The 15,833-nt window shown below is 37.0% G+C and overlaps 1 protein-coding gene across 4 annotated transcripts; it reads right to left on the reverse strand.

The window, feature by feature from the left end:
* Positions 1-609: 609 nt before the first annotated feature.
* LOC134846994 (sodium/calcium exchanger 1-like) lies at positions 610-15,608 on the reverse strand. Of its 4 annotated transcripts, none has more exons than XM_063864470.1 (7): positions 15,203-15,608; positions 5,082-6,197; positions 4,236-4,433; positions 3,826-3,986; positions 2,827-3,022; positions 2,278-2,531; positions 610-1,712 (listed from the first exon to the last, which is right to left on the reverse strand). In XM_063864470.1, exons 2-7 carry the CDS (start codon positions 6,157-6,159, stop codon positions 813-815), a joined length of 2,787 nt encoding a protein of 928 aa, XP_063720540.1. In that variant the 5' UTR covers positions 6,160-6,197; positions 15,203-15,608; the 3' UTR covers positions 610-812. The 4 variants fall into 4 exon arrangements, with proteins under 4 accessions (XP_063720540.1, XP_063720537.1, XP_063720538.1 ...); XM_063864467.1 differs by lacking the exon at positions 15,203-15,608 and adding an exon at positions 14,900-15,174; XM_063864468.1 differs by lacking the exon at positions 15,203-15,608 and adding an exon at positions 13,975-14,843.
* Positions 15,609-15,833: the final 225 nt, after the last annotated feature.

The raw sequence follows: 15,833 nt of genomic DNA on the forward strand, positions 1-15,833 counted from the left end.
ACCAAAATTTCGCCGAGTCCATCAATACATAAATCACAAACCTCAACATGGGTAATGGGATGTTTTCAAAAAGGTGATGTTTAATGTTTTTACTTATTTTTTTTTCGAAATTATCCGCAACTTCTCCGTAGCGATAATTAGTTGGGAGTCTTTAAGACCCTCGACCCGGTTATCAGTTTTTATCAATTAATCATGATTCGAATCTCAATAAAACGTTCCCGAGTGCATCATGCAATGAAGACCAGTAATCTTACAGTAATAATTGTTTACTAGTAAATCGAAAATATTTAAGAGCTTTTGATGGCTAGTGAGCATTTATTTACCGTCCTAAAAGAATATCAAAGGTGAAATCTTTCGAAAAAAATGGCTTTCAGAGTCCTCACTTTCATTCAGAGTTAAGAGGTCTTTTTTTGTGAGCTCCTGTTTTCACAGGTTTCATTGTCACTTCTTTCATAGCAACAATTATTAGCAGCGCAATGAGTTTGATTTGATGGATGTCTGTTAACTGCCAATTTGAAGTCCTCCCATACAATATTGGCAAACTGTTCCATACAGACAAAACTAACCTATCCACAAGGGAATTAATTCAAGTAAAAAGAAAAACTCGGAAGAAAAATTTAATTAAAAGAGCATAAATAAAATTTAAGTGGTGTAGAAAGCGATTGTGAAAATGCATGAAGTTGTTATTAAATAAGTCAAATTGGCAGCTTAAACAAATTTCAACTCAGTCTGTTGAAAATTGTTTCATTGTTTAATTAATGCTTCTTCTTCGAGTGGACTCTGATGAACCTGATTCTTAGTTATGAATAAAATTAGAACCCCTCGATTACGCAATAGGCCACAAGAGCACAAAGAATGACGTACAGGACCCAGAGTCCGACCAGAACAACACTAGTGATCGTTTTGGCCAGTCGAGGTCCTCCCAACTCAGCTCCGATTGGCGTGTAGTATCTCCTGAACATCAGAATGGCAATACACAGTAAGGCTAAGATGCAGAAGGTAGTGACTGAGAACCCTAGGTTGCCTGGATCCACTGCGAAACCACCCGGAGTACCCTTGACCGCATGGTATATGGCGGCCATACTCCACGCAATGCCGATTCCCAGGAACACGTTGACGGCGTTAGAGCCTGTGACATTGCCGACTGACGCGTCGGCATTTTGATCTCCGACAGCGGCAGTTTTGGAGGCAAAAGTGTCGGGCACACTGGTTCCGAGTGCCACGAATGATATAGCCGTCACAGTATCTTTAAGACCGACAGTGCATCCAAAATGGCTGGCTAAATCTCCAATCAGGGCAGTGAGTAGCCCGATACCCACAATGCTGAATACGAAACAAGCCCACCCACCCATCAAATCGGTGGGGGGAATGAAGGCAAACAGGAGTTTCCATGGCACAGTTAGGAAGTGCATGGCGTAGTCGAAGCAGCCGGGTTGTTTTCCACCACCTTCTTCACCATCCTCTCCTTCACCGCCATCGCCACCATCATCATCGTCATCGTCCCCAGCCGAGACAGTGAGTGCGTCTTTGAACTGCTCTTTCCAAGAATGGGTCCCCAGGAGTCCCCCCATATTGGTGTTGTTCACCAGTCGGTCCACTGCTCCTTTGAACTCCTGGCTCTCGACTATATTGATCTGGCACTTGGACACTATGCCCAGCTTGGGTCTGCCCGCCAGTGCGATCACTTGGTTGTCGCTCATTTTCTCCTCGTCCTAATCAGAGATGTTATTTTACAAGATAAAAAGAAGGCGCTGTTATCCGGGACGCAGCGGTGCACCAGCGAGTTTTGCTAGAAGACTGCAACCTGCCAACATTATTTTTTTTAAATGCTTGTGAGACACAGCTTTCTTTCTAAATACAGGGGCGGATCTAGGATTTTTTCGAGGGGGGGGGCGGATTTTCAAAAAATTTTCGAAAATTTTGATGACCTTTTTTTTAGCTCGACCAAATTGATTTTCGAGCTCTTCTAAAGCACTAAAAGGTCCCTGTTTTGGCCAAGTTTTCTGCGCCGCAGGCAAATTTTTGAAAAAACAGGTCAAAAAAGCCGTTTTTAGGCACTTTTTGAAAAATTTTGACAAAAAAATCGCATTTTTTTTGGCGCGCGCTCCCCCTCAAAGTTAGTATATATTGGCGCCGAGTACATACTCAAAACAAGAAGAAAAAAAGGAGTAACTGTTGCTAGATGTCATGAAGTGATTTTTTCGCATGCTATCCTACTTGCTTCCGTTTGCAAACTAATTGTTTTTTTAAATTAATGAATTGTAAATAAAAACGTACCAGTGAGAAGTCTTCATCGTAGATGGCCCTGCCACTGCTGTCCACTGCAGCCACTTTTTTGGGGTGTCCAATTTCGAGGAAGAAGTGTTCATGCTTCTCATAGTCCTCGTCGTCTATGATCTTCACACTGATGTATTTGAAAGTCTCGTCATTCTTGAACTCCAGGTCTCCAAATGAGTCTAGGTAGTCCACTCCCCCTCCCTTGGAGGTGCCACTGATAGTCATGTAAGGCACGTGCACATTACCCCTTGCTCCTAATAAAATTCATCTCAGTTGTATTCTGGGCTTTTGTTCTCAATAGGAGAGCTAAATCTTATTTTTGAAGCATCAAATTTGAGCAGCCAATTTGGCTCCGCTCCGAATAGTGTTACTCGATGAGTCCCGAAATTGGTTAGCGGAGGAGCTCCCTCTTCGCACGATTAAGTTTTTTTAAAACTCATAACAACTTCAAAACTTCATTTTGCATTATATATGCAATTGAAAATAGTAATAATAGTGTATCGTCGTATCTCGCATAAAAATTTGAAATCTTTGATTGTTGTGTTTTACCTGAGCTCCTGCAGACTTTGATTTTTGCCTCGCCGCAGTTCTCGCTGACAGTGAAATCCTCGTGCTCGAATGCGAACACGCCACAGTGGTCATCATCCAGAATGGTGACCAGGCACTCCAGCTCCGCCGCTCCATCCCCCTCCTCCCCCAAGATGCACCCGATGGAACTGTCGGACTCCACCTTCTGAGTTGGGTTCTGAGACACAACGAGAGTCACACTCAAAAAGACACAAAAAAAATCTGGCTATGAAAGATAAGTCCAGAAAAATAATTTGATGACCAGAGTTGATATCACCCAATGCTCAATTTGCTTTTGTTCTTAATTCGTTTTTCGAAGCAAGGATAGAAAATTTGCGCTCGTTTTTTAGTAGCTAATATTGATCGGAACTTATACACCATCTGCAAAGAATTGACCACCTCAGCTCAATTTTCAAGAATGTTTGTATTATTTGTTATTTTCCGTCATTTTTCGTGAAGTTATGGGGGTTGCCAGCTATGGGCAACGAAGCCAATGTGGCCTAATTTGGGCTATATTCAACGCTCAATATATTTCATGCTATTAACGCGCAATCTGTGATTTAATTGGGCTCACAAATCTATTTAAAATTATTGAAAATACTGTTGAAAACTTCATCAATTTCGAAAAATCAAAAAATATTTTGTAGATGTCAAAGAGCAACAGGAACATTCAGGGCCTCGCGCTGATACAAGCATCTTTTAAAACTTTGATCCGATAATAAATGCCTTGAGCCTAAAACCAGTTTGGACACTCTCCTGGAGTAATGCAACTCGATACAGCGCTACTTGATGATTTAGACCAAAAGCGGTTGACTTAACAGCTGTCATCATATTGACCGGACACCGTTTTTGATGTGCCGATTTAATGAAGGTGATTTTGAAAAATGATCAGATTTGAGCAAGATAATTTTCAAAATTAGCATTCATTGTCATTTTTCAAGCACAATGCAGTGTATGGTTTGAGTTGCTTGCCATGCTTACTTTGGTGTTTCGGATGTTGAATATCTTGAGTTTGAAGTGTTCGTCCTCCTCGAACTCATCATCATCTACTATGTGCAGAGTGACTGTGGCCACTTTCTCCCCCGGGGCGAACCTCAGTGACCCCTGGGCGAAGTGGAAGTCTGCACCCTTCATTGCAGTTCCTGTACAAATGGAAGTGTTGACCGTCTCAAGTAGGATATTGAATTAAAATAAGGAGCAGAGTTAAAATTAAATTAGGTAAACTATAGGTTTACCGAAATTTATTCTTATAACCTTATAACCTTAAAATTTTTCGATGGTGAGTGCGCCGAAAACCTGAACAATTCCACCTCAACCATCATTATCAAGTTACATCCACTTCTGATTTTATTATGCTAGATATTAATGGAATAGGAATTGAGCGAACGAACCGTCGACTGTTTCGAAATCCACAATGGTGTAGTAGTCCAGGTCCTCACCCACCCTGACAATGTCCACTTCGAATGAGCCCACATTCTCCATCACGGTGTACTCTGAGGGGTCGAAGAACACACGAGCCCTCCGGTCAATCTCGACGTGGGAGTCCAATCCGTGCACCTTCTTCTCTATGTTTCGTTTGATAGCATTGCCTGAAAAAATATACAGAGACTGAGACAAAAATAAATTGTTGAATTGAGTTGAATACCATTCATAATTGATGAAAAAGACCAACTTGGAGCCGTTTATGATGAGCCATTCCTTAAAAACTTTTTCTTTTTTACTAGGTTAAGGATAGTTGCCCCATTCTCAGGCCATGCAAGCGTAACTTTTCGAAAGCGGCAATTCGCTTTTTCCATATAAGTGTCAATTCGCACCAAGTGATAATACGGACCAGGCGAGAGCTCGTTACAGTAAATTCTCGCGCACTATTCCTCTTGTGACAAATGTAAGCGCAGCGGAGCTCGCGGTCAATACTTTCCAAAGCCTTGTTACGAATTGTCACTTCACTCTTTAAAAATTGTCGCTTTGTCTAGAACCGCTCAAGCGACGAGCACAGCTCATGGTTAACCTGGAACCACCGACCTTTCGACTGCGACCATAGTCTTTAAGCAATCCACCATATTTGCTAACTTCACCACCAAACGATTAGCCAAAAATGACAGATAAAAACAGATCAGATAAAAAAATCATGAAAAAAACATTGCTCAGAGACTTTCACGAGGAAATGAATTGTTAATCTTTACCTTTTTGTTATATTAGTTCGAACAATAATTTTTAAAATAGTGGAAACAGCTAACCGGCCCCGGTCATCTTTCTGGTTGCCATTATTCTGTAGTAGGCTCTGCTTTTATGCTGGCTCTGTACCACTTCGTAGGCTGCCAATTGTTCCAGTTTCTCTTCAGGCATGTCGGGGTTCTTGGTCCTTAACTCGTGCAGTTTTTTCATGAATTCTCGCTTCTGGCCGGCGTTCGGGTCCAAGTCATCGTCGAGAGTTGTATGACTCCCTAAGTGGTGATTCGAATAATTCGGCGATTTTTCCGATTGCATTTCCAGATCTGCTTTTTTATTATAAGCTGATTTGGCGATGTATCTCTTCTCAAGAAATTTCATGAAGAAAATCTTCCTGTCTGTGATGTAAGCCAAGAATACTAGAATAGGGAAGAACGCAAAGGTCAGCAAGGACTCCCAGACGTCTACTCTTCCCACTGAAGAGACAGAGATGATGAAGTATAGCCAGAGGTATGCCAGAATACTCCAGGAGGCTGTCACAACAAATACCCGCAAATGTTCTATTTTTCGAACCTCGTCATCAGGTATAACGTAAACGCAGATAGCAATAATGCAGAATAAATTGAAGGCCGCTGATCCCACTATAGTTCCCGGACCCAAGTCTCCTGCGTTGAAGTCCTTGGCTAGGATCTCAACGATTGACAGCAGGATCTCAGGAGCCGAGGAACCAAGTGCCATTAAGGTTAAATTTGAAACTGTTTCGTTCCATATACGGACAGTGACTACAGTCTCTTCGCCATTTGGGCGCCTGATTGTGATTTCTCGTTCCTGTGATGTAATCATTTCAATAGCCGACATGAATCTGTCTGCAACGATTGAGACTCCGAGGAAGAGGTAGCTAAGGACTAGGAAATATACAATTCCACGGGCTATTTTTTCGACCAAATTCACCTTTAGGGGTTTCCAAAGAGGTACGATTAGACCCTCCTGCTCTGGTCTACATCCCCCCTCGACTGAGCATTTGTTTACTACTTTTGTGATAGCGAGTGTCGAGTTGGACTGAGTGCTGACTGGGAGAGCTAAGAGAGTGAATGAACAGATAACAAGGGAAGCAACCAGAATCAAGTCTGGTTTCAGTTCCTTCATTGCTGCTGGACGAAGTGGAACACACTTAGTTCTATAATCTAAACAGAAAATGAAATTCGGTTTTTAAACTTTTTTTTCTGGTGAGGTGAGACTACTCGAACATAAAGCTCCTAAATGAAATGAACACTCTTCAGCTACCAAAACTTCATGAAATAACTTCATCCACAAACCAAATAAAATTTTCTAAACTTTTAGATTGAAGGTATGACAATTGATGAGGTGAAATAACTGGTGCAAATACTGGAGCGAAGTCATTTACGCCCGAGTTCAAATAGTTGAAGATCGATGAGCAATTTAAATTATATTGACCGAGAACTCAATTAGGACAATGGGGTGGCTGGCTATCAAAGTTATTTGCTGTAAGCGAAATATGTTAAGTTTACTTTCTAACTATGGGCCGATCTTCAATGAATTTTGAATGAATACGTCACAGATAACTCAAATTTTAATCATTTTAATATTCATTGAGACAATAATTTTAATGGCAATAAAGTTTGCAGAAAAAAAATTGGTTGCTGTGCAAAGAGACCAATATACTTTGAACACTTTGGGAACATTCAGCAAATTTTGGAATCTAGGACGCGGACTTAATTGAAAAACGGGTTCGTAGCATTAGCGTTTTTAATGAGCGCTGTCGATATAACAGTCAGACCACTTACTGTTGGACACTATGCAGCGCGGAGGAGCATTGAATTCAGGAGTAGAGATACAGTTGTCTACTAACACCGTACAGATTTGATTGATGGATAATGGAAGATAATTGAAGTACTTGGTTCTATTTGCAGCAGAAATACGTTTAAAATATTTCAGTATTTAACAGTCGAGGAAATGCGCATCAATTTTTACGCTTTTTGAATGTTCATTACAGGAGTGGCGAAAATACAGGAGTGACGGATGTCAGTTTTCGACTCCTTGAGTCAAAAGATATCCGTTTTTGATATTTTGAGTCGTCAAACCATGTCCGCTTATGACCGAAACGCATTCCACAATTCAGAGTATTGCTCGTGTAATATGTATTGCTTTTTAATAATCCCAAAATGGTTAATTGACAACTTTCAAAAGTGGATTTTCAAATTATAGAGAAAATCGAACGATGAAAATTTTTAATCAATCAGAATACTCCACAACTGCAAAAAAAAATTTTGCTGAACCTTTGTATAAAACAACAAAACAAAATTAACAAAATTTATACTATCTTCCTGAGAATTGAATTAATACTATCTTCCAGTGAACTGGGTCATGGCGCGCTTCGCGCCCACTATTGCATAGCAATCTCATACTCATATCGTGTCTCAGGAATTGCATGCATTAATCGAATCGCATTATACGTTTACTTTATGGTCAGCGATTGTTGATTTCAATCTCTTCGGTTTATTGAGCTTCAGAGATTTCTTTAAGATCTTTGAATATTCATTTTTGGTGGTTTTTTTTTCATTTTCAATCATTTGGTGCGTATTTCGTGTGGGAAACCAAAGTTTTTGAAATCCTTAGAATTACAAATAAAATCTGCAGGTGATTTTTTCAGTTTTCAGTTTGTGACATCAATATAAATCAGATGATATAAAAATAAAAATTATGTCAAAAACTTCAAAATGTAGAAATCTAACAAAACTGCTTGTATCAGGGCCAAGCCGTGAATATTCCGACTAGTTTTTAATATCCATGGTGTAATATACAATTAAATGATCGATGAAATAAAAAAAAATCAAATAATCTTTTTGATGTTTTTGTTTAAATGATCGCTATGTAAAGTAAAAAAAGATAAATTTAGCATATAGTGAAGTATTGAATAATTCAATATATGTCACTCAACCCAGTCCGATCATTATTTATGGTACCTTTTTTTTCTTGGTAAACAAAAGCAAAAAAAAACTCAACCGAATACAAAATTCTTCCCCATTTTCAATGGTCGGAACATAAATAACTGAGAAAAGCTTTATAACGTTAGTAACCCTTAGTAAACAATATTGTACTTTACGATTGATTACAAAATGCGAATGATTCTATACAAGTTTCAATGCGCAACCCGGGTTGACCAAAAATGCTAGTCATACACTTTCCATACAATTCCATACGTACAGAAATTGCATGAAAGGTCTATGATTAGTATTTTTTTATATATGGAAATTGTATGACTTCATTTTTCCGTAAACCAAAAATATTGATTTTTTACATTTTAATTTCTCAAAATTTTTTGGTTGTGTTCGTAACCGAACACAAATGACATAAACCTTGGTTACTCAAGCTTAGTAGCCAAAGGTTTGGCCGTCTCGCATTAACAATGCTTTGGAAACAGCCTGCAAAGTCTTAATTCTGTCTCACGCAATTAATATAACGAAAGTATCAAAGTTTTAAATTTTGGCAAAAATTTTCAAAGATGATTATTTCTAAAATTTGAATTTTCAAATTACCAGACATTGATCAAGGCATACAAAAACATGCCATACAAAAAAGAGGAGTCTTGAGCATTTTTGAAAAATGTTATCAAGAGAAAAGAAAAAAAAAATCCAATATGAGTATATCCAGGACTACGTTATACACACAAAAAAAAATTAAATTTTCGTACTCAAAAATGTTTGTTTGAGTACGAAAATCGTTTTGCGGTTAAGAAAAACACAAAAAATGTTTGGGGGCAATTTCAAAAATACTTTTGGTGTATCTTACTAAATAAAAAAGAAAAACTTTTTGTCAAAAAAATGCTTGTCATACAATTTCCATATATGAAATTGTATGATTAGCATTTTTTTTGACAAAAAGTTTTTCTTTTTTATTTAGTAAGATACACCAAAATTTATGCCAAAACAAGAAAAAAGTTCTTCGAAAATTCGATGACACCATTTTAGCGAAATGTATGAAACTTGTATGATTAGTATTTTTTCATAGACTTAGTTTATGGAATTGTATGATTAGCATTTTTGGTCTATGGAGGTCAACCCGGGAAGTGAAGAGCTATAATATAAAACAAAATTACTCTTTTATGCAACAAAGATGAAGCTGTGTTTTAAAATTTGTATTTTTGTAAGTCAGAGCTCGCATAGACTTTAGATTTTTTCGAGGGGTGTAAGTTTGGAAAAAAAATGTTCAAAAAATTTGAGGATCTATGCTGTAGGTTTATCAAATTGTTCTTCCCGCCTTGTCAAACTTGAGATTGCAACCGAATTCAAACTATTTTTCTGCAGACAATATAAACTATGAAAATTGATTTACGATAGTTTATTTAGATACGTAAATTGACTTAAAATTGATTGAATGGAATTTTTTTCAAAATCGATTTTTTGCCTAGAAAATCAATTTAAGTCGATTTACATGAATTTTTTTTAGGGCAGTGAAAACCATCAAAAACTCAACAATATTGATTTTGTTAATTTGATCATACCGTATAATTTAATTTCCAAACTTTTTTCTTTGATAACCCAGAAAGTCTAACCGAGATAACCGAGAAAATCTGTATAGAATCTGTATAAAATGACACCAAAAACGTTGGCAAAAATAGATTTTAATCGATTTAGAAATGGTCGTCAAAACGGTTTCCATGCTTTCACCCAAACACTATGAGGAACTTACTCTGCCAAAAATTTTTTAATGCGCAATGTCGTTTTAGGGAATTTTTTTTCAAAATATTGACAGAAGTTCAGGCAAAATGCTTTCTTCTTTTGTTGCAATGACTGTAACGCTAGGAAGTTGAAGGTTTTTTCGACACTTCATAGATTTCACATCATCTACAATGGGTCAATGAAAGAGAAAAAACATTTTTTTTTTTTGGTTTTCAAGAAAGTTCTGGGCATGCAAAACAAGATTTTTAAAATTTTAATGGCACCAGCGTACAACCATGAAGCAAAACCGGCTTACCTGTACTGAAGTAATTTCACTTTTTATGCACATCAATGATAGAAACATTAAAAGATCAGAGAGCTTATAGCTGAAGGATTTTGAGAGGGAATCATGTGAGTACTATGAGCGAATAGTTTGGTTAGATGATATCCTAAACTAATTGGCGGAGTAATCAAGTTCGAATATCCGGCAGGGCGGATGAGAGCATAATGCACGAGAATAAGTAAAACAGACCAAGAGGTAGAGCTAGAAAGAGGTAAGTGGAACCGAATCAGCAGCATCAGCCGCCTGTGGGGAGAAATAGGGATATAAAAGCTTCAGCTTAATCTATCCGAGGGGTTTATTAAAATTTATTGCAATATGGACCTAACAGAGAAGCAAGAATAGCTGCTGCACTACGTACTGCACAACAGAACAGAACAAGAGAAGAAGAAGTGAATATTCAGCAGCAATTACGCTTAAAATTTGTACCTTCTCTCTTAATTCCTTTTTACGTAGCCAAATCCTAGCACGAGGGAAGCGGCCTCCGGATTAAACCAGCGGACTCGATAAAAAGACAGTTGTCCAGCGACCAGGTTATAAGTGAAAAAAAAATAGAGCGCTTTCTTTTAGGATAACCAAATCTGTAGTCGAAAAAACCTGGACTCAAAATTGAATCCAGTCACAAAAAGCCAACAAAAATCGGCGAGATTTTTGTAAAAGTGAAAAGCTTCGAAGTACCTGATTACGCGCTTTTGAAATTAATAGAAATTATCTAGTCTTTACCAACTTGACGCATATGACTAATGTATTTGGTATCAAGCGGGAGCGAGGCCACTGTTTTTTATAATCAAGAAAAGTGCAAACGTACACACAATGCTGATTTAAATTGACCGGCCACAACGACAAACATTCGAGTTTGAAAAATCAAACACTATTTTTTCAAACTGGGTTAGGAGTAGATAAAAAGTGAAGAGATCGAAAGTTGCTTAGGTTTTCACCAGAGTTATTATATTTGCAATTTTTCCCAAAACTTTTAATCAAAAAGCCCCTTACACAGCCCAATAAAGGGTAAAACTTGCGTAAATCTTTGAAATTTGTTTTCAAGCAAAGATTTTGATTTTTATAAAGTCAAAAAATGACATTTTTGGCTATCAACCTAAAAGATATTTTCTTATACAAACTTTAGAAAGTTATACGCGTCTAGACCCATTGTTATGTAAGAGGTTTCTTTTGATTTTCTCATCAATTAAGTTGGTAATTTGAGCGTAATTACTTCTTATTTAAAAAATGTCATCACCGCGAAAATTTTGGGGTTAAAACTTAGTTAAAATCTTCGCGGTGAAAATTTTACCGTATTAATTGCGGTGAAAATGAAGCAACTTTGGTTCTCTTCACGTTTTGTCTAATCCTAACCCAATTTGGGAAAACCGCGTTTGAATTTTCGAAGGTTGCTATTTTTGTCTGAATAATTTAAATCAGCAATAATTTAAATCAGCAATATACACACAAAAATATTTGAAATAATCTAGATCAAAGTTATAGAGTGAAAACCAAATGATTTTTTTTGCATTTCAACTTTTGCATTTCCAAAATTGTTTCCGTCAGCAACATTTTTGCGAAACCTTAGTTCAGTAAGATGATTCTTTGCTTTTGTTCCGTCGCTTAAAAAAAAAGAAAGAAACCATGTTATAATTATTACAGTTTATTTGGCCAAACTGTGTATTTTAAGAGTGAAAGCGGATAAAACAAATTTATTGCAGAAAATTTGGCAACTTTTCGTTGATCTTTTTGCTACTTTTGAATGCACGAACAAATAACTAAGATTACTTAATGCTTAAAATTGCTTCAAAATCAGAGTTTTTTTTGGTTTTGTTTTTCTGCATTTGGTTTTTGCAAAAAAATCACAGCAGCCAACTTTCTTTAGGTCTTTTTGTCATCCATTCTTGTCGGCTAGCTTGTTTTAGCATCAGTTTCCTACTTATAACTCAAAACAATTAGATTTTGAAAACAAGCGAATGCTTCGAAGAAAAATTGAATTTTTTTCTCGTTTCAATAAAAACCGCTATTGCATCAATACTTATCAACAAAATAATTTTTGCTAAGGAACAGCTATCATTTAAAATTATTTGACATTCAAGTTTTAAAATTTTTTCATAGTCTAGGTTATGTAATGATGAAAAAGTTTTTTCACGAAATTGGGAACTGACACGTATTCAAATTTAAAACGTTTTAAATTTAAAACAATTCAAGTTTTTTATCGAGACTGTATCAAAATTTTACTTAGCATTGTTTGTATATAATAATGTTGGTGTTGATTTGAAAATCAGAAGCTCATCGCAATGAAGACGAGCAAAAACATAATGACAGTGTCCTTAGAAAACCAAAAGATAGCTGGAAAATATATAGCACGAGGCATTGAATTACAGACGCAAACAGCATTGAATTACAGATATGTGAAAGCAAGCCAATCCAAAACGATAGTTTTCCGTGTTTGGAAACCAAAAGGTTGCTAAACGCATTCAATGTCCGACTTAAAGTTTTAATATGGAGGTTCAACACCTTGATATAAATTAGCACAACTTTTAGGGACAAAATTAATTCAAATTGTTTCCACAAATTTGATCCGTGAATTGAAAAGGTCTAGTCTTTAGATAAGCATGCAAAAAAAATTGTGTTTAAATAATCTTGATATTTTGAAATTTCACTTTTTCGACCATCAATTTAGGCAGTTATTTTGTGATTGAGTAATTTTTTTCTGCCGGAAACAATCAAATACTGCATTCAAACATTGCATGGTGTCAATGAATTTATAGTAAAACAAACTTTTCCTGATAAATCCAAAAAAACATCCAAAAATTGTAGATCTTTTGACTGATGCCCTTAACTTGGAAAAAATGTGCTTGGACAAAACGGCATCAATGAAGTATTGTCACTTTACTCGTTTAAGAATCTGTCGTTTAGGCATATTCTTATGATTGCGTTTTCTCCTAATTCAGGTTGAACGTTAGATTGGGGAACGTAGTCTAGGGAACGGTAGATTGAGGGTTCGAACTCCTCAGCGGCTATGATAGTAAATAAGGAGGAGCTCTAACTCGACTTCTAGCTTGATCGTAACAAAGCTCGACGAGTTCTGGTTACAATAGTGGTACCAAAATAACTCTAAACTCCAAAAAACTTGCAAATGATCAGTTAATGCTTGCCACTAGCGCATCTGCGATTCGCACGAACCACAATTAGTATTTAATTACAAGCAACAATCAAAACATGGTCTTTTGAACAATTTTTACTTTATATAGAAAATTAGGAAAATATGTTTTTAAGGAAGCTGTGCTCAATAATTTTGGAATTTGAGTTTAGGTGACAATAGTAGTAGCAAAAACTTTTAGTTGTTAAAAAAGCAAAAAAGCACAAGTTTTTTGCAAAGGAGCGCGTGGCAGCATAAATTGATAGCTATTTTAGAATCCAAAATATTGCCTATGAACAATACCAAAATGCGTTCCAGTACTGAGTAAAGTCTCCAGTTTAAGTACTATGGCTTCAGATTACGAAAAGCTTAGATTACGAAGCTTCTGGATTAGTAGCTTTTCGAAGTGCTGAAACTTTTTATAGATGAGTTGATCTGTCAATTTGCCACGAAAAACACTTCATTAAGTTTCCATAAAAGTAACACCAAAGTGTCTGAAATTTCTTCTTCGCATAATTTCATTTTAGGTTTTCCAAATATGTTCACGTTATCACAATTATAACAGCAACTATTCACAAATAGCTTTTAGAAAAATCAGGGCTTTTTGAAAACTAAAGGCTCTGGTAAAGATCAAAGCTTTTAAACCCGGATCTAATAAATATTGCCGCACTAAAAAATCAAATATTATAAAATCTAAGAACGAAGTACCTATATGCATTTCTGGGGAATGACTCTGAAAGTTTCGTACTGTTTGTTTGTACATTTTAAAATCTGAATTTTTCTTATTCTAATCTAGTAATAGGGTAAAACTTACTTACCACAGAGTCAAGAATTGAGCTAAATATATTTGCTAATCATAAAAAATAATAGGACCCGGAATTGCGCAGTAAAAACAACCAGCCTGCAGTCAAGGAGACGCTGTTAGACAAAAAGAGTTCAAAACAAAGACCCGGATAAACTGGTCGACCTCAAATGGAATATTCTCCAGAGAACAGAGCTACTACTCTGTTGATGGGCACTTTCCAGCTGCGGAGCTGAATGGCAGATCGCAAATTATTGTGAAGGAAAGTTGGTACTGGGCTACTATACAGGTTGATGTGCCGATTGTTGACGTGCCAAACAGCTGGATTACGTCCAGTTTCGGTTCAGAATGTGTCCACACGGGGAACAGATTATAGTAGTACTATTGGACCGATAGTGTCGCTATATTTTGTATAAACTTGCTCAATACAAGGCCCACTGGGTCCTGAAAAGGGGCAATTTGGGTAGACTAGCTAGAAAGGGAACTGGGGGCTAAAAATAATTAAACTATTCGGTATGTCAGGGCACTTGAAGTCGCAATGGCGCAGCAAATAGAGCCCGGAGCAAATATGAACTCCTTTCAGCAACTTCTTTTTACTCTGTTTGAGTCTCTATGCCCCGTGGAGAAATCTATCTGTGTTCAATTTGGACTACTTTGTGGAACAGTCCCAGGGCTGATCAAACACGACTCACTGGACAACGGGGTCTATGTTGTAGGTTGAGTTCAATTGGGGCACCACGGTTGAGTTAATTCGCGAGGGGAATCAAAAAGGACGAACTTTGCTGCAACTTGCATTTCGTTCGTTCCTTAGGGACTTATAGGTTGACTGGTAATATTTTGGGGATTATTTAAGAACTAAACTGAAATGTGAATAAAAACAAAAAACAGTTATATGAAGAAATCCGTTTTGAAGTACTACAAAAATAAGCGACTCCTCTTACAGTCAGAATATTTCGATAGAGCTGCTGGCTGTGTCAAATAAATCGGGCACTTTTGCTTCTTTTGCAGTGGTGTGTCAAGTATATAAGCATGCTTTGTTCTTTGTGGGTTTTCCCAAAATCTAATGAGAACCATAAATCCGTAAACCCATAATGGATTTATACCAGAATGATAATTTCTGGAGAGTTACTCGAAAATTTACTAAACTGAGGTACCAATGGCACCAATGTATGTAGGCAATCAACCCGCACAAGCGCTTCAGCTGGTTAAAGTACAACTTTCATGTTAGTTTCGGGTAAACTTACAGGCTCCAAGTATTTTTATGTCGTTTGATCCCTGAAGTCATTACAAAATGAGCCTGCCAATGGGAACTAATTTTTCTGCAAAAGGGTTTTTGAGGGACTTTGAACATAATAATTGAATTGACTCTCAACGCCGCGTCAATGCATTTTATTCTGGGCAAATTGAAATCAGACAAATACAAAGAATGAATTCATTCTAAAATTGTTCGGGTATTTTCAGTGCAACAAGTGAATTGTTGTAGTATGCCCATACCACGTGTAGTGTGGGGCAATTGAAGCGGAGGAAATGGGCAATAAATGTGCTAGGCGCCGCAGCAGGTATGGCGTGTAGAGTGTCAAACTGAAGGAATGGTAGTTGTACGGAATGGAATGTCTATGAGAAGAGCAGAGTTGAGTTGAAGTTGAAAGGAGAAAGAAAAGCATAAAAGAGATATTGAATTTTATAGCGGGTAGTAGTCCTGAATTCAGGTTCAGTCTCAAAATATAGAGGATATGCATTGAACACAACACGGAAGGAACAGGAAGGAAAGATTAGGGCTATTTCTACTTTCCCATTCAAAGACCCCCTCGCGATTCACATGCCAATTCTTATACATTATACGCATTACTAGCACTACTATTATAGTCTATGGTT

Source organism: Symsagittifera roscoffensis, chromosome 5 (assembly GCF_963678635.1).
Source record: "Symsagittifera roscoffensis chromosome 5, txSymRosc1.1, whole genome shotgun sequence".
Lineage (NCBI taxonomy): Eukaryota > Metazoa > Xenacoelomorpha > Acoela > Convolutidae > Symsagittifera > Symsagittifera roscoffensis.